The 19,453-nt window shown below is 36.5% G+C and overlaps 1 protein-coding gene across 1 annotated transcript in view; it reads left to right on the top strand.

Annotated features, from left to right (window-relative positions):
* The first annotated feature begins 3,666 nt into the window (after positions 1–3,666).
* Positions 3,667–19,453, top strand: part of LOC107717099 (VPS10 domain-containing receptor SorCS3-like) — an 89,807-nt gene continuing 74,020 nt past the window's right edge. The window contains exon 1 of the mRNA XM_016523750.1: positions 3,667–4,426. Coding sequence (XP_016379236.1) covers positions 3,845–4,426 — 582 coding nt within the window. The 5' untranslated portion in view covers positions 3,667–3,844. The remainder of the gene's footprint in view (positions 4,427–19,453) is intronic.

The following is a 19,453-nucleotide window of genomic DNA, read 5'->3' as shown; positions in this document are numbered from 1 at the left end:
CAATGGCAACTGCAGTGATAAAAGCTCTGCAGCACTCTCTTCCACATGTCTGCGTAAGTGTGTGTATGTGCAGGAGGAGGCCATTTCAGTGTCTGTCAGATCTCATACCGGAGTGTCAGAGCTAACAAGCTCCTGCATGGACTGAGAACACTACAAATGGGACACTGCCTGGAGGCTGCGAGTCTTTGCACATGCATGTGTTTGAATGTGCATGAACATACATCAGTATGAAGAATGTGACAGTAAGTGTCTATATTTTGCAGCAGTATATCGTAAACTGCAGAGAAGACTGTGTCTGTTTGTGTTTGAGTAGGACAGAAGCGTGATATACTGGGGGATGTGAGTGGACTAAGAGCCATGAGCTGCATGTATTGTTTTTTTAAAAGTCATACCATTGCTGCCAGCAAACCAGTGGAGTATTCAAGGCTGGAATCATAGGGAAATCCTGACAGAGTCTGCCCTAAAGTAAAAATGTCACAGAGGAAGAGGTTATTGATTTATTACATTTGAAACTGTCAGAAAATCTGACAAAGCATTGACACAGCAATAAGTGATTAGTGAAATGCCAATTATCCAATACATGCAAACCATTCCAGTCAGTCACCTTCACATTGTGACTACACCAGGCATTCTGCCAGGAAAAGCTTCCTTTCAAAACACAAACAAATGATTAATGAACACAACAAGGGGAAGGAATCCCATTGAAAAACCTGATGCTGTATTATTCACACCTTTAGCGCATTTAAAAGTTCCGTTTTTTTTTTTTTACACAGCTGATTTACTTTGTTGAGAGGTACACGGTCATATCAATTGCATTCAGATGGTGAAACAGGGTGGTTACTATATTGAAAACTCACATGCATATAAACACAGGTAAATTAGTGACTATACCATTCCTTTGCACAACTGTGAAAAGCTTAAAGTTTGAATGGATGGATGGATAGATAGATAGATAGATAGATAGATAGATTTCTATTGTATGTTTTTTCATGCAATGGAATTCAATGGTAATCGAAACTGTTAATTTCCTCAAATTATCTTCTTTTTTCTTCAGCAGAACAAAGAAATGCATACAGGTTTGTAACAACATGAGGGTACGTAAATTATGACAGAATTTTAATTTTTTGGATAGGGTGAACTATCCAACTAAGCTTTGTTGAAAAAAAAAAACTTTTATTAAAAAAAAATGAGTCTCACACACTCAGTAACATTGCGTATTGCATACAGTGTTTATTCAACTTGAATGTGCTAATAAATTTAATCAGGTCAACTTAACAGGTAGGTCAGTTGAGTTAAGACAGTTACTGCAATACAGTTCAATAAATCATTCTAGCTGTTAGCAAGGGTTAGATTTCAGCTGAGTGCTGGAAAATAAAGATATCTATGGCACTTACGTAAATCCTCTGGGTTTTCTGTGATGGACAGAGCTAGGGTAATTTCCAGATCACCTTAATTGTGGTGATAAAAAGGGGATCAGATATTTCTGACCTTCCTCATGTCAGGCTGAACATGCATGTTTGTATGTGTGTGTGTCCATGTGAAAGTGTTCCAGTTCATACAGAGAGCCAGTTGTAATTGTGCATATTTTAACACTACTGCATAAAGTGTTTTCCTTACCCCCCCTCCTGCTTCAAACACGTGCAATTTCCTTCCCAAAGGAGAGGAAAGACATCCCTTGCCCCCTCTCTCTCTCTCTTAATGTCTGTTTCTGTCTCTAATCATGTAATCGACCGGTTATTTTAAATTAATAATGAATGCAAATCTTCTTCATGCTTGCTTTCCCTTTTTTTAATCCTTCCCAAATTGATTAGGATGTTTATACAGATAATCTATATAAGTTTAAATGCTTTAAACTTATATATAGATTACTGTTTGTTGTGTCTTGCAACAGTTCAATACTAAACCTCTTGTTTTCAGGTTTTAACTTTGAAATTAAAGGAATAGCTCGTGGAAAATGAAAATTCTGTCATTATTTACTTACTCTGGTGTCATTCGAACATACACTCTAGGAAAAGTCCATAAAACTAGGGCACAGTGCACTGTGTTAATATGAAGGAATTTTCTGTATTGATTTTTCACAGATGTTTAAACTGTATTTTGAATCGCACATTGCATTGTGTTGAGTTTTAGGGTTAATGGAAATGTCTGTAAACTTAACAGATAATGTCCTGGCAGAAACTTACCAGTATTTTTTTAACCTTTTTTTTCTTTCAGTGTACAGAAGCCAGATTCTTTCACTGAGGAAACAAATAAGGTCTCACAATAATAACCTTATTTATCACAGTTGTGACATTATGGTGCACAATTGCAAATGTATTTCTCACAATGTGACTTTATTTCTTATTTTAAACTTTATTATATCTTTTTTTTATCTGAGGCAGAAACTGGCTTCTATACAAACCTGTATGGTGTTATTTATTCAGTGAAGCAAAAAAGGAGAATTTCTGAAGAATCTTTTCCATGCTCCGAGAGTTTTCATAATGACCAAAAAAACTCCATAAAACTACTCCACACTACTTATATATTCTGACGTGTCAATCAACCTATTGTAAACATGAATTTGGGCACTAGAAAGTGCCTTGATAAACTTTAAAATTGGGACACAGATGACTCAACTTCCTGCACAATTATGCAGTCACACATTAAAACATCACTGGTATTTATGAACTATATTGTGGTATAACGCACCTTGCAGGGCCAATATCTTTCTGGTATCATGTTTTGTTTATCATGCATCTTCTTTGTAAAATCTTCTTTGTTCTTCATTTCTGTAAGCTTGAGAGACTGAAGAAAACTTGACAACATTAAGCAAACATATTATTAAGCTACTAAATTTGCTTAAAAAGAAAACTGTTTATATTTTGGTACATTGTGTAAATGTTGATTGTGAGATTCTTTTAAACTTCTATAGCTTTGTGTGAGGAACAAACTAAAATGTAAGCTGTTAAAAATTCCCTCCTTCCCTTCCCTCCACTGAAGCTCTGAAATCTCATTCGCAACCGAATTTAGATTTAAAAGATTCCATGTCAATCCACCTTGCTATCTTTGACACCATTTATGCCGAATACCATTGCTTATCACGTGTTTTCAAAGCAACTCAGCACTTTGAATTTGCAGAATTTATAGTGAAATTAGATAGTTAAAGTGTGAGGGAATAACAATCTAAATTTTCATACTCATATGGCCTAAAAAAAGTCATATGGACCACTTCCACGGTGCTTTTAATTGTATTTTTTGTTCATTTTTGGAGACTGATATATGTGGTCACAATGAACTGCCAGTATATGGAAAAAGTAATGCATACTGATTCTTTACAATATATGTTCAACACGTTTATAAGGACAATAGGGAGAGTAAATGATACAAGTTTAAGGAGCGCAAGTCACTGTTAAACAAATTAATTTCTTAAAATTAAGACTTATCACTGGTTTTCATTTTGTTTCCGTATTTAAAATCTGTCTCTCACTGATGTGACGGCAGAAGAGGTTATCTGTTTTCCTGCTTACATATTAATTTGAAAAGATGCAGTCTCGACTGCTCCAGATGTCTCTGCTCGCGGATACCCTCGGGGCCATCGCTATACCCCGCGCGCGCACCTGTCACACACTCTGCTCCCGAGCTCGATCCAAGCGGAGTGAGTGAGTGAGAGCATGTCACTCAGCGGCTCCACCCCTCCGGTAACTACACCCCGCTCAGAACCGACCGAACCCGCACATCAGACACATTCACCGTTATACAGGTATCCCCCAACGTCACTATATACCGTGGCGAAAAGTTAATTTAGTTGTTTATGCTGGGATTTTAAGGGCATTTACGTGGACTTGGTAGGGTCTAAAAGGTAAAAATGAGAGGGAGGATGATTAAGACGAAGGATGTCTTGGGGTTCGAGTCGAGCTGGACGTACTGGACGCTGTTTTTTCTCTGCGCTCTCGTGCCGCTCCCAGTGTGCGCAGATATCACTTGCGCCTCGTGCTTCGCACCAATACGTCGGACAGCTTTTGTCAGCCGTGATTTTGGAAGTGCACCGGACGGCAGTACTGATAAAAACTGGAAATGGAGACTTGATGGAGCTCAACTTTCGCACGAAGCGCACAAAAAATCTCCTTTCGTGTCTTGGAGAGAGAAACTGCAGAACGCGCACATATCCAGAGCGGAACGGACAAGCCCAGCTGAAGAAAAAGACAGAAAAGTTTATCCAACATGGTCTCCAGAGGAAACCAAAGTGAACAGGAGAGAAAAGCGCAGTCTGTTTCCGTCTGACAGCGCGGCCGGTTCTCGGTTCGAGTTCAGGCGTACCGGAGGAGTTGACGGTACCGGGAAGAGCCCGAGGCAGAATGAGCCACACCTGATCACGTCCACCTTTGCGCTGTCCGCAGATTCGGCTCATAATCAGGCCATGGTGCTGTGGTCCGGACACAACAGCAGCGTGAGTGTAAACTTTATTCAACGTATTTCACTTGAAAGAGCCTTACTTTGGTAATAGTTACTAATATATACTTGTAAAGTTAAAATGGAACAAGTGGGTCATCTTATCTGTAGTTTTGTATAGTGATGGCTTTGATATTCTGGAGTAGTTCACACGCAGGACTGGTGCGCGGCAGCTGCAAAACCAGAACTCTCACGCGTGCGTAACCTTTTTTGTTTCTTTATAGCAAAAACAAAAAATCTCTGTTGTGTTTATGAACAGAGACTCTGCAACCAAAGCGTACCATCCAAAGCATCAGTAAAAAAGTGCACAAATGCCCTGCATTTGACAGACCACGAATTAACAGGCAGCGAGAACAATCCATAAATGAAAACAATAAGTCAATCTGTCTCCACTTAATATTAACATTTCTTTAATGAATGTGTACTTTCCATAAAGGATTATATTGATCATTGAAAACCACCAGTTTTCATAGCACCCATACAATCATTTCTCTGTTATTCTGATTATTTCGCAGTATGTGTGAGCAAAATAGTCTTTCATTTTGCTTGTCACTGTTGTGCTCATACTCAGCTTTCTCTGAAATTTCTCTTCAACTCTTTATTTATATGGAAAGATTGTATGAAAGATGTTGTATGGAGTTTTGTTACTGTTCCTTTATTTGTATTTATTTTATGAGTATCATATTTTATACAAGCATCATATTTTATATTCTTGTTTCTAGTGTACTTCCTTGCTACACACTATGCAAAAAGAGTAGAATGTCAGAATATGTAGTATTTATAAAACTGTAGACAAGCAATACCCGAATGACCTACTGCATCTGCTGAGATAATGAAGTGTGCATGCAGCTAGTGGACACTTTTCTGTCCCATAAGGCCATAGTAGCTGAGAGAAATAGACAAAAATGGCTAACAATTGTGAGCCAAGTGCTTTTGGTAAGAAAGTAGTTTCTTGTGGCTAAATATTTACACATTATTTTGCAGTTGTTGTCAGTTAATCATATGTCGAAAGACAAAGTCAACATGGTGGATGAAGTGTGGAAATGCAGTTTGTTTGAATCCAGTGCATATAAAGAACGCAGGTGTTTGGGATGCAGATGTTTCAAAAGAACCTGCCAATAAGAACACGGTTCAGTGCACGGTTCAGAAGAATAAATGGATATTACTTTAATATGACTGTCAATTATCTGCCTGCACCACTTTCATTTACAAACAATCAATTTCTTTCATCAATAATCTACTTGCTGCATCTGCTAGATATCTACATCTCTAGTGCCCAGGGTGCTCTGCTTGTATTTCTCCATATGCTGCTGTGTTTTGAGTGTGAATGACGCCTATTTTTTTGTAACCCAAACTCATTCCTTTTCCTTCACAATTTCTGTGGCTCATCTGAAATATAAATGACTGACTCTGTCAGCAGACTTTTAGATTGGTAGAGTAATACCTGCAGAATTTATGTGTGCGTGCGTGTTTCTGCAGTACTGCTGATGCCATTGGTGTATCTTTAACCAAACCGCATGAGTGATGTTTTGTGATGCCACAGATGCAAACTGAACATCAGAGAACAGATAGCATCTCCACAAACTCTTTCTGTCTCCATCTCGCCTTGGCATACACACATTTATTTCATGGCACATAGACATTCGCTGTATTGATTTGACACATTTGACACTGCTATACATAATGAAGCACCAAATTGTTTAAAGAATAACACTTAATAATATATTTAAAAATTATATATTACACAATCATGACATTAAATGAAAAATGAGGCCCATATGGTATTTTCAAAAGATCCGTTTAGGAAATGATGTTAGCACGAGAAGAGATGACACCGGTAGCCTCTCAGCGGCAAGCAACAAATGAAGCCCTCTGTCATGCCAGTTTTCATCAAATGTGTAACCTTTCCCATTGCTTCCTGTAGACACTCTGTCTTATTACCACACAAGTGATAAAGCTAATGCCTGGCCTTTCGCACCTCTGTTGTACCTCGCTCAATCACTGACACACACACATACAAGTGCTATTTACGCACTGAGATGCATAGGCAATAATAATGATGCTAATTTTTACTGTTATTATAATGCAGCCTATCTTAAATACCCTTCTTTGCTCCAGAAGGTGAAAGCAGATGGACAGATAATCTGTAGAGTAGGCAAAGCTACACTCAAAGGCCATGCATGTGTGTGTGATGACATCATGGAAGAATTAGAGACAAGGTGTTCCTTTCGATTAAGTGCCCCGAGAAGTGGACTTTACAGGTTATTACACCAAAAATGAAAATTCTATCATCATGTCGATCCACACACATAAGACTTTGGTTACTCTTTGGAAAATAATTTTTTTAATGAAACATCAGTGGTTTCTGTCTCTCTATTGAAAGTCCATGTAACCAAAACATTCAAAAAGGTTATAAAGTCATTGTAAAATGAATCCATATTAATCAGGCTGTTTAATTCAAGCCTTATGAAGAGTAAATAAATTGTTAAAAAATGTCAAAAATCCAAGGCAACATGATGCATTCAGATAAGATGTCCCAATGATTCTCTTAATAATTATACTACGTAACATTACTTTGAATTTGTTTGTTCATTAAATGCAAAATACCTAATTTAGCCAATAAGTTTGTCAAGACAACAGATTTCTTGTTCAGCAGTAAAACAATTTATTTTTTTTTTTTGATAGCCATATATACTGTATAGTCTTATAGGACACTTCATATGTTGGACGTAGCAAAGATATCCAGGATATAGTTTTTTTTATGGTTGTACATACTGCAGGCCTCAACACACGACACAAAATCCAAGAATGGTGAAGAAATCAAGAAATCACAACACAACATTTAAAGGTGCAATAGGTGATTGTCTTCAGAAACATTTTTTGTTATGCTGGTTGAAAGTCTCTTCACATCCTGATAGCAATCATTATGTTAAGTGGTCTAAATGTATTTATCTGTATTTATATATTCTGTGGAAGGCATAGGACCAAGAAATGTTCGTCCAATCAAAGCGCTCGGTCCGAGCGTTTTGATTGACTTTCCTACCTGCCTGTCAACATGTGTATTAACATACCTCTGCACACTCGGTTCGCGCAGACAGGATACGTCATCAGTGCGTTCACGTACACTATTGCAGACAGAGCAAGCATGGCAGGCAAACATCAACAATTTTCCTTCCTGGTATTGTAGTACTTTTACAAACTGTACTATAAAGTTTTCTCACCGGTGAATGACAAATGATGTATTGTAGTAATGTTGTCTCTGATTGACTGATCTGCGTATGTATGCGTTCAGGGGGTGTGGCTTTGAACGACGATTTGCAGGAAGGGTGGGATGTTCGCGTTCAGTGCTATCAAGTTAGCATTTTCCAAGATCTCCTACTGCACCTTTAACAATAATGACAATAAAGAAACAAATGTTTAAATAAAGTCACCAAACAGCAAAACAACAATCTTATGTAAACACATAATTTATTCATGCTGCAATGCATGCTGGGAACTCACAAACCCTTAGCATTTCATCAATATTAAATTCTTTGGGGAAACATTTGGGGGAACTCTGTTGGTCTGACACAAGTTTTTATGTAGTTCATGTAGAAAATTACATTTCTTAGAATTTAAGACTCAAAGGGTTTCATAAACTGTAAAATATGTAGTTGCTTTAATTACAGTGGATGATGAACAGATTTAATTCAATTTTAATATAACCAAACTGTGTTGCCAAATTGTCATATTAAACAAAGTAACAGACATATATCACTCAGTTTAGTGCTTTAAAATATGACCATTTATATTAATTACATGAATAATACATGTATATTTAAATAAATACACATGGATCTAGTCTGAGCGACTCAAGATTTGTTCATTTGTGATGATGTTGCAAGGTATTCCCGAATTAACACATTTTGTCAAGTTAAGTGAACTTCAATTGCAGGTAAGTAAAGAGAAGTGAAGATTACACAGTGACATCACCAATTGGAACACAGCTACTCTACAGTTTACATTTTATGATGATACTCGTTTGGCTTATGCAGTACGGCTTTCATCTAGAGTAACATTTGCATGTTTGAAGCATTTGCTATATTTTGGTGTTAGTGGCTTTAGTGACCAAATTGATCCGTAGCGTTCAGCAGTTTTCCTGAAGCAGAGTGTGTGTGTGTGTAAGAGAGAGAGCAAGAAACTGTGTGTTCTGCTGAAAGCGTACTCTCTTAGGCCTAATGTCATTGAAAGCTGAAAGCTTTCACTTTTGATTCACGGCAATGGAGAGCAGACTTTTAGATTGGCAGGGTAATACCTGCAGAATTTATGTGTGCGTGCGTGTTTCTGCAGTGCTGCTGATGCCATCAGAGTATCTTTCACCAAACCGCATGAGTGATGTTTTGCGATGCCACAGATGCAAACTGAACGTCAGAGAACAGATAGCATCCACGCAAACTCTTTCTGTCTCTATCTCGCCTTGACATACACACATTTATTGCATTGCACACAGACATTCGCTGTATTGATTTGACACATTTGACACTGCTATACATAACACAGCACCAAATTGTTTAAAGAATAGCGTTCAATAATATATAAAAAAAGCATCACACACAATCATGACGTTAAATGAAAAATGAGGCCCATATGGTATTTTCTAAAGATCCGTTTAGGAAATGATGTTAGCATGAGAAGAGATGACACCGGTAGCCTCTCAGCGGCAAGCAACAAATGAAGCCCTCTGTCATGCCAGTTTTCATCAAATGTGAAACATTTCCTGTTGCTTCCTGTAGACACTCTGTCTTATTACCACACAAGTGATAAAGCTAATGTCTGGCCTTTCGCACCTTTGTTGTACCTCGCTCAATCACTGGCACGCACACATACAAGTGCTATTTACGCACTAAGACGCATAGGCAATAATGGTGCTGCTAATTTTTACTGTTATTATAGTGCAGCCTGTGTTAAATACCCTTGTTTGCTCCAGAAGGTGAGAGCAGATGGACAGATACCTGTAGAGTAGGATACAGCTATACTCAAAGGTGTCATAGAGAGCGTGTTGCAGCCATGCATGTGTGTGTGATGACATCACGGAAGAATTAGAGACAAGGTGTTCCATTCGATTGTAAGTGCCCCGAGAAGTGGACTTTACAGGTTATTACACCATCTTAAAGGGATAGATCACCTAAAAATGAAAATTCTGTCATAATGTCAATCCACACACACACAACACAAATATTTAGAGGTGCCTTTAATAAAAGTCTATGTAATCAAAACTTCCATAAAGGTTAAAAAGTCATCGTAATCCATATTAATTGAGTTGTTTAATCTGACTAATGAACTATTGTCTTAATAATTGTACTACATAATATTACTTTTTGTAAGTTTGAATGTGTTTGTTCAATTAATGCAAAATACCTCATTTAGCCATTAAATTTGTCAGTACAACAGATTTCTTCTTTAGCTATTTTTTTAAAAATTAGTAACACAATACATTTTTAATAGCCATATATATAGTCTTATAGGACACTTAAAATGTTAAAAGCATACCCAGGATATAGTTTTTAATGGTTGTACATACTGTAGGCCTCAACTCTTGACACACAAACCCCAAGAATGGTGACAATCCAGAAATGTAAAAATGTAAGCTCTTTACATCACAACAAAACTCTTAAATAAAATCAGCAAACAGCAAAACAATATTCTTATGTAACCGCATAATTTATTCATGCTGCAATGCATGCTGGGAGCTCACAAACCCATAACATTTCATCAATATGAAATTCCTCGTTCAGATAACTGTGTTAACTGTTGGTCTGACAGTGTAGTTATAGTTTCAAGAAAATTATATTTCTTAGTATTTGAGACTCAAAAGGTTTCGTAAACTGTAAAATATGTAGTTGCTTTGATTACAGTGTATATGATGGAATGGATTTATTTCAGTTTTAATATAACTAAATTACATTGTCAAGTTTTCATATTAGACAACGCAACAGACTCTTTTTAATACTTTAAAATATGACAATTTATATTAATTAAATAAATAATACATTCACATTTATATAAATACACATGGATCTAGTATGAGTGACTAAAGTTTTGTTTATTTGTGATGACGTTGCAGGGTGTTTTGAATTAATGCATTTTGTCAAGTTAAGTGAACTTCAACTGTAGATAAGTAAAGCGAACATTATATAGAGACTCTACCAATTGGAACACAGCTACAATTTACATTTTATGATGATACTTGTTTGGCTCATGCTGTACGGCTTTCAACTAGAGTAACGTTTGCATGTTTGAAGCATTTGCTATATTGTGATGTTAGTGGCTTTAACGACCAAATTGATCCGTAGCAGTTTTCCTGAAGCAGAGTGAGTGTGAGTGTGTGTGCAAGAGAGAGCAAGAAACTGTGTGTTCTGCTGAAAGCGTACTCTCTTAGGCCTAATGTCATTGAAAGCTGAAAGCTTTCACTTTTGATTCACGGCAATGGAGAGGCTGTTTGGCCTCTTTCTCAATTGTAAAAACAATCAATGAAAATCCATAAAGATGATGGAAATGCAAGAGAATCATTTTGCGGCCCCTGCTGCGCTTGCCCTTGGGTCCTGATCCATAGTTTGCCCTCCAAAGTCCACCATGACATTTTCTCTTAAAGAAGCCCCCACAGAGCAAGAAATCATTGTGAAGGTGGGGTTTGTGTATTTTGTTGTCTAGACAAAACAGATCTTATGCAAATGTGGCTAAGGAAGCACATCTCCAGGGGAAGTCGCTCCACAGGATTTTGATTGTGATCGAGCAGTGATTTTAGCGTTCTAAAAAACTCTCTGACCTGCTGTGAGAGAATCGCAGATTATGGCTGTACAATCATAGGTTGCGCAGGGTTTATTTTGTTTGCCTGTCTGTTGTGCTCAAGTTTCATGTTGATGCTCTGTTGATGCCCTACAGGAAGATGGCAGTCAAGTACGTCCAAGTGTGGGCTTGTGCGTGCGTTCATGTGAAACTTTCAAGGGTGTGTGTGCATGTGTTCGTGTGGGTATTCATGGCCTGCGGAGAGCATGAGGGATGTCCTTGAAGAGTTTGGCTGTCTATCCAAATGTCTACACATCCTCCAACAGTTTCACTCCAAGAGTGACAGCCAAAGTGGTTGTGTGTGTGTGTGCGTTCATTTTTGTGTGTATGTGTGCGCGTCCTCTCTATCTCAGGGCAGCAGAGGGGCAGAGCTTGTAGCAGTAAACACTGACTCGGGGACACATCAAGCCTGGTTAATTTTAAAGGACCTTTCGATATTAGGGCAGTTTGAGAGGATGCCAGTGTTTTAGTTTTGCATCAAGACACTTAAAAAAAAAAAGTTTCTTAAAAGAAAGTGAGTTTTATTCAAAGAATATGCATCTTAAAATGTTTGTTAACATTTTAAAAAATATGGAGAACATTACGATAAATCAAAGGTTAACAGCTACCCACCTACGTATAGACAAAAAGGATGAAAAAAAAATTATTGAGGTAAATGCTTGTAAAAAAAAAGGAAAAAAAAGCTACCGTTCCAAAGATAAGGACTAACCAATAATATTGATATAATTTAAAATAACTTTTCTATTATAGTATTTTTTTATTTATTTAATTTATTCCTATGATGTCAGCTGAATTTTCATTTTGAATTACTCCAGTCTTGAGTGTCACATGGTCCTTTAGAAATGATTTTAATATGCTGACTTGGTGGTCAAGAAACACACACAATATTTTTGAAGAAACTGTGAAAGATTTTTTTCAGGATTCTTTGATGAAAAGAAAGTTCAAAGGAACAGCATGTATTAGAATGGCATAGAAATTGTTTGTAACATTATTACTTCACTTTTGATCAATCCATGTTGAATAGAAGTATTAATTTCTTAAAAGAAAATATTACTGACCCCAGATGTTTGAACAGTAGTGTATGTTAATCATGTCTTTCATTGTTCCTTGCTTCCTTTTTCTGTAATTTGCTCAAAGATGACGAAAGATGTAAAAAGTTTCAGCAAACTATGCTTTAATACAAAAATGAAGTTCTCTAAAGTTCATGTAATCTAAAGTAGAGTACTTACCTCCTGTGACATCAACCTTCTGATATTAGCTATACAATAACTAACTTCCTAAAACCTACATAAGTAGAGTAGTGAGGCATTTTAGAGCTTCAGTTCCTCTGTTATGGAGAGCAAGTCATATCCGTTTACCTGCATTACCCTTAAGAATTATATGAACAAGTGAATCTATGCACATTCTGTCTTCTATAATTTGTCACTTAATGTGCAGAGCTGCTTGCATAACCTTAGGATTTATTCTGTCAAACACTGAAATCTCATAATCATTATTAGAATCTACCAGAGCAATGTGAATATATTTTGTTAAACTCCCTGTTTTACAGATTCAAGTATTGTGCCACTAACTAATCATTTTAAATCATACGATTTATGAGACACAGCCATTCTCAAAATATAAGAATATCCAGTACCAATAAAAGTTTGAAACTGAAATAATTTGTCATTTGCTCAGCACAGAGATTTATGTACAAATTGGAGGGAAAGTGAAACAAACAGCCCTACTCTCAGCATTTCCACAGCCGAGGATTATAAAAATTAAAATTAAAAAATTCTTTCTCTTGTCATTGTAAAAAAATGTTGTTGTAAAGTTTAGCAATCTTAAATTAGAGGATTACATGTACAAATCTAGTAGTGGTTCCTTAAAGTCATCTTTAAACCTAAATAATTAGACTTCTTTTTATATTCCTGACCTTTTCAGTTTATCCAGATATATGTGCACATTTCCAAAGCTCCATCACTCAAATATTTGCTGACACTCACAAATGTGGTAGAGATCATTAGTTCAGTAAAGTTCAAATTTCCGACTGTCACTTCTGTAAAGGGAACTGCAGTACAACACTTTGTCAATTCAGTCGTTTAAATGTGTACAGTAGACTAGGTTTTTAGTACATCAGTAAATATTGCTCCTTTGAATTAAAAGGTTGACCAGTAATAGTTTTACCAATACCAAGGTGTGAAAAACTTGAAAAAAATGTCCTTGGTCTTTCTATAGCTTTCTATAGCAGCCCAAGCCAGGCCATGCATAGAGCCTACAGATGTGCAAAAGTTTATTGAACAACCAAAATCCCAATAACATCCAGCAAAAATAAAGAAAAAAATAGAACTAGAACTAGAAAATTAGCCATAAATTAAGCATAAACATCTTAAATGGCATCCAATAATACACAGTGTACTACTGTGTACAGTAGACTAGGTTTTTAGTACATCAGTAAATATTGCTCCTTTGAATTAAAAGGTTGACCAGTAATAGTTTTACCAATACCAAGGTGTGAAAAACTTGAAAAAAATGTCCTTGGTCTTTCTATAGCTTTCTATAGCAGCCCAAGCCAGGCCATGCATAGAGCCTACAGATGTGCAAAAGTTTATTGAACAACCAAAATCCCAATAACATCCAGCAAAAATAAAGAAAAAAACATAAACATCTTAAATGGCATCCAATAATACACAGTGTACTACTAGATGTCTTTAAGCTGTTTTTGCTTAATTTTCGTACCTTTTTTTATCTGTCAACGTGAACATGAGCAATCCAATGGTAATATAAATCATGTCCATGCATCATGTCTTTTATATTAATAATTCTGCAATACTAATAATATCAGACTATAAAGACTGATGGAGATTTATGTACAAGTAAGATCTATGATGTCTTTTTCCCAGATGAAGTAGTATGTGCTGATAGGGCACATCTCCACATACTTGCATTTTTCTGGCATGCTCTGAGTTCAATTTAAGCACCTGATGATTATATAATCAAAATACCAAAATATGCATTAAAGAAACAATAAAAATAAGAATATATAGGCCTAGTTAATGATGATAGATTTACAGTGCCCTCCACTAATATTGGCACCCTTGGTAAATATGAGCAAATGCGGCTGTGAAAATAAATCTACATCATTTATCTTTTTGATCTTTCATTAAAAGAAATCACAAAATTCTAACCTTTCATTGAAGTGAAACAACTGAAAGTGGGGGGGAACTCACATTATGAAATAAATATTTTTCTCCAATGCATGTTGGCCATAATAGATGTAGTCTAGAAATTCTAGTTAATAACTAGAAATTCTAGTTAAATAGATAAGTAAAATATATATTAAATATATAAGTAAAATATATACAGGTGCATCTCAATAAATTAGAATGTCGTGGAAAAGTTCATTTATTTCAGTAATTCAACTCAGATTATGAAACTCGTCTATTAAATCAATTCAATGCACACAGACTGAAGTAGTTTAAGTCTTTGGTTCTTTTAATTGTGATGATTTTGGCTCACATTTAACAAAAACCAATAAAATAAAACTTTTTTTTATTGGTCTTATGGAGTATTCTAATTTGTTGAGATAGTGAGTTGGTGGGTTTTTGTTAAATGTGAGCCAAAATCATCACAATTAAAAGAACCAAAGAAACTAACTACTTCAGTCTGTGTGCATTGAATTTATTTAATACACGACTTTCACAATTTGAGTTGAATTACTGAAATAAATGAACTTTTCCACGACATTCTAATTTATTGAGATGCACCTGTATACTGTAAGTATATATATATAAACCCATCTGGTGGGTCTGGTGCAGGCAGGGATAAAAAGTACCCCGTGCCCATGTTTAAATCAAGCGTCGCATTAGTTCAGGCAGGCCACCTCAGTCAAGCTCGCATCAGCTGATAGTCAGCTGTTCCTGACGTGTACCAATCCAGTTTTGACACTTATCATAGCGGTCCATTTAAATTCCCATTCTCCAGCATCTCTTCTATTGCATTGCTGCTCGCAAATCAACTCCCTCCTCCAACCCCAACTCCACCTAACTGAACCTGTAATCTAATCAGATTTTTTTTCAGATTAAACAGTATACTTTTTTAAAAGTGAACGTATACAGTTCACTTTTGCAAGCATTCTCTATCATGTATTTTGTATTTCTACAACTCATGTAAATTGTGAATTGTAATTATGTATGCATATACTGGATCAGTTCTGTACCCCAGGGGGGTTTGACTTGCTGCTCTCCCCGCTCTGTCCAAGCATGGCTGCATGGACAGGCGTGGGGAGTTTTGCCCAGAACAGAACCATACCGTAAACACTAACTGTATGCTATATAATTGTCATAAATATACTTTGACGAAGTGGACCTGACTGAAATATACTGCTGGATCTTTAATGTTGTGGGCCTATTTTTCTGCCGGTGGTCCTGGGCATCTTGTATACATGGCATCATGGATTTTATCAAATACCAACAGATAAAAAAATCTGAACCTGACTGCCTCTGTTAGAAATCTTATAATGGGCATGTTTGGATCTTCCATCAGGACAATGATCCAAAACAAACATCAATATCAACACAAAAATGCGCCATGGTCGTCTCAGTTCCCTGACCTGAACCCTATAGAAAATGAGTATGGTGAACTGAAGAGAAGATGCACCAACATGGGCTGGGAATCTGAAGGATCTGGAGTGATTCTGTATGAAGGAATGTTCTCTGATCTCTTGTCAGGTGTTCTCCAAACTCATCAGGCATTATAGGAGAAAACTCAGAGCTGTTATCTTGGGAAAAGGACGTTGCAATAATTGGGTGCCAATAATTGTGGCCAAAGTGAACTAGAGAAAAACATTGATTTCATAATGAGACTTCAATGATAGGTTAGAATTTTGTGAATTTTTTTGAATGAAAGATCAAAAAGATAAACAATTTAAGATATTTTATATACTATTGAGTTATATTTTAATATGCCCTTCAATTATGTTAAGGTCAATTTTAGTGGATTTATGGGTGACACTGTTTTTTGATGGTCCCCTTTAGACATTCTGTTAACTTTAGTAACAATGTCAACTACCAGTCATTAGAGTATTAGTAAACTGTCTGCTTAATATCTGCTAACACTTTATTTTGATGGTCCCCCCCAGAGATATTCTACTTACTATAAGTTACTTTGCAAGTACATGTCAACTTGTTCTATTAACCCTAACCTAACAATTCAATTCAATTCAATTCAAGTTTATTTGTATAGCACTTTTCAAGTTACAAATCATTGCAAAGCAACTTTATAGCAACTTAAGTTTCTACAATATTTAGTGGTATCTTATCAGTGGTGACTGTCAGTTAATGTACATGTGGCAGAAATGTACGGGAAAATCAATTAAAGACGTAATCAAACAGACGATGAACACTATTAACAGCAATTATTATATGATGCAATCAAACTTATAGCAAAATGTGGTAGTTCTGTATGTTGTTTCAGGGTTGGCATCATCTGAGGTCCTCTAACAGTCTACTAACACTCTACTAATACTCTGCTAATGAGAGTTAGTTGACATGAAGTTGCAAAGTTACTTACAGTCAACAGGATTTCTTAAGGCAACCATCAAATTAAAGTGTCACAGATGTGGGAAATCAGTTTCCCTCAAATTTACAGTGGTGTTCTACAGGTGTAGTTCATCACATTAACTATGTCATGTTCTACCTTCATTTTGAGTTATATATTTATTGTTTTAAACTTTTGCCTAAAGTTGTATTTCATTATAATAAATGCAAAAATAAAAGTAACAAATTAAATTCAAGAAAAATATTTTTCTTCTTTTTTATATATTACAAAAATATTATATAGGACCACTGTATTTCTCAATAATAAATTGTGCTCAGTAAAAATAAAATATGTGAAAGCGGCCATGCACCCTTCACGTTCAAATGTATGCAGACCAGTGACCTGTTTTTCCTTCCAATGGGATTCGTGGTGACGGATTTATTCATTATGAGCTGCTATCCATGCTTTGTCACAGTACTGAATATTAATGAGCATGCAGATTAATTGTGGTTATTGTACACTTTCCAGGGATGTAGAGAGCAAGTGTCAGAAGTGACCTGGAGATGGGAGATGAGAACATTTGTCATTGGTCTTTAGAGAGTGTGTGCATATGTGTTTGGCACTGGTGTGTGTGTATGCCTGTGAATGTCTTTGAGACCCGTGTGTGTCCGTGTGTGTGTCTAATTATTGGTCTGTAGAGAGTCAGCTTGTCTCTCTGTCTTTTTAATTAAAGGCAGAGGCAGCGGAGGTCGAGTGGGTATCCAGACTCTAGAGAACCGCAGTGAAAGACATAGAGAAGAGCAAAGGAAGCCAGGGAACAAGAAACAAAGGAAGTCCGATCAAAATAAAATAGCATAACATAGAGGTCACTCGAAATTTAGAGAGCAAACTATTATAACCCAGTTCTGACACAGAAAGGAAGTGACCTTAGAGGGAGCAAAGATACGTTCAAGTCAAAGTTAAAACCCTTGAGTGTCTTTAATGTTAATGATGCAACCTTTTTGTTTTAGTCTGACTCTCTTTATTTTGACTTTGTTCAGATGACAGCTCAGTTCAATCTATTTTTTCCTCAATGGCAAAACTTTCACTTATATTTCTAGCCCTTTAACCCCAGTGACAGCTTGTTCTAATGTTCTGTGGCAGGTCTGAAAAATAAATCTCCTCTAAAAGGCTACATCCTTTTAAAAAATGACTAACACCTCTGTTTAACATTGTGTGGAGAAGGGCCATGAAAATGTACCGCTTTATATGGGCCAATAATCTCACAGTAGGTTTATCAGGGAGCTAAACAGCTCATTGTTCATCTAACACTTTTAACATTTTTTAAAAATTATTATTTCAAAGGCAAAAAACAGCTTTTCTCCTTTTTTCTTCACATTTGTTTTTGCTCATTCTTCACATAATGTGCTGCAAGCATCTTTCAGTTTCTCCTCAATGGGCATTGAGGGGGCATATAAAATTATGGGCATATAAAATAAATGGTCTATCTTTCTCTTTGCTTATTTTTGTTGTTGTTTCAGTTAAATAAATTGCCATAGATAAACACTACATTTAGGCTCTGTTAAACTAGTTTACACAGCCAGGGGGTGCAGTTTCCTTTGATTTTCCATAAAATAAATAATTTCAGTTGATTAAAAAAATGCCAGTGGTCCACAATTAGGAGAATTATAATAATAAGCTATATTGTTCAACTTGGGCTTTTAAAACATGAAAAGCTTAGCTTAACTTTTAAGTAGCCAGTAGTTTCCTTTAATTGTGTATTCACAGGTTCACTAGTTCATGTAAGTTTAGAACACAATTTAGACTAAATCTCTTGCTTTATCTTTGTATTATTAGTAGTATTGTACTTTTAATGTAACACAGAATAACTCTACAACACTATAGTTTAATATCACTATAATTTGATTATCTTGGCTCACATGGCAGGTTTGGTTCATCTGAGAATGTTATTGGTGTTTACTTTTCATTTTTTAGTCACTAGAAAGTTTACAGTTTTTTTTGTAGACACTGAAGACAGCACCACCTACTTGTGTGGGGGTACAGCACTGGCTTTCTCCGGGTGAATAGTTAAGATCTGTATCTCATAAGGTACTAAGTTGTCTTTAGGGCCTTTCGCACCGCGGGAAGCTTTTCATAGTACCAGAACTAATTGTGGAACTACCCACTTTTTGGCGTTTTCGCACCGCTGGAACTGGGTGCGATTTTAGTACCGGACTACCTTTTTCGAGAACCAAATTAGCTCCTACTCCGGAGCAGGGTCTAACCAGCACAACTGGTACTAATCGTGACATAAGTAGACATTGATTGGCCAAACGCATATGAAAACGCCCTCACCCGCCATGATTTAAAACGCCGTGTAAACATACTGTAAACATTGTGTCAACTTATTTCGCAAGTATGGAGAACAGCGATAGATGGACGGACACTGAAGTGCAGGCACTTGTAGCAAATGTAGCACTGCCAGTTGTCGTTGGAGATTCTTAGTCCGCCTTTCCGTTCTTTCAATCGCTTTACGTATACGTCGACTTTCCATGTCCATTATTGTGAAACCCGCGAGACACAACAAAAACACAGCTCCGATCACAGCGTCCTCCATCCTCCTGTTGTTAATATTGTTCTTTGTTTCCGTTGTTGAACGCTGCGCACAAATGACGTCGCTGTCGACCGGTTCCTAGTACACACT

Source organism: Sinocyclocheilus rhinocerous, unplaced genomic scaffold (assembly GCF_001515625.1).
Source record: "Sinocyclocheilus rhinocerous isolate Xijiao unplaced genomic scaffold, SAMN03320098_v1.1 scaffold119, whole genome shotgun sequence".
Taxonomy (NCBI): Eukaryota; Metazoa; Chordata; class Actinopteri; order Cypriniformes; family Cyprinidae; genus Sinocyclocheilus; species Sinocyclocheilus rhinocerous.
The sequence above is the reverse complement of the archived record's forward strand: the minus strand, read 5'-3'. Positions and strand labels throughout refer to the sequence as shown.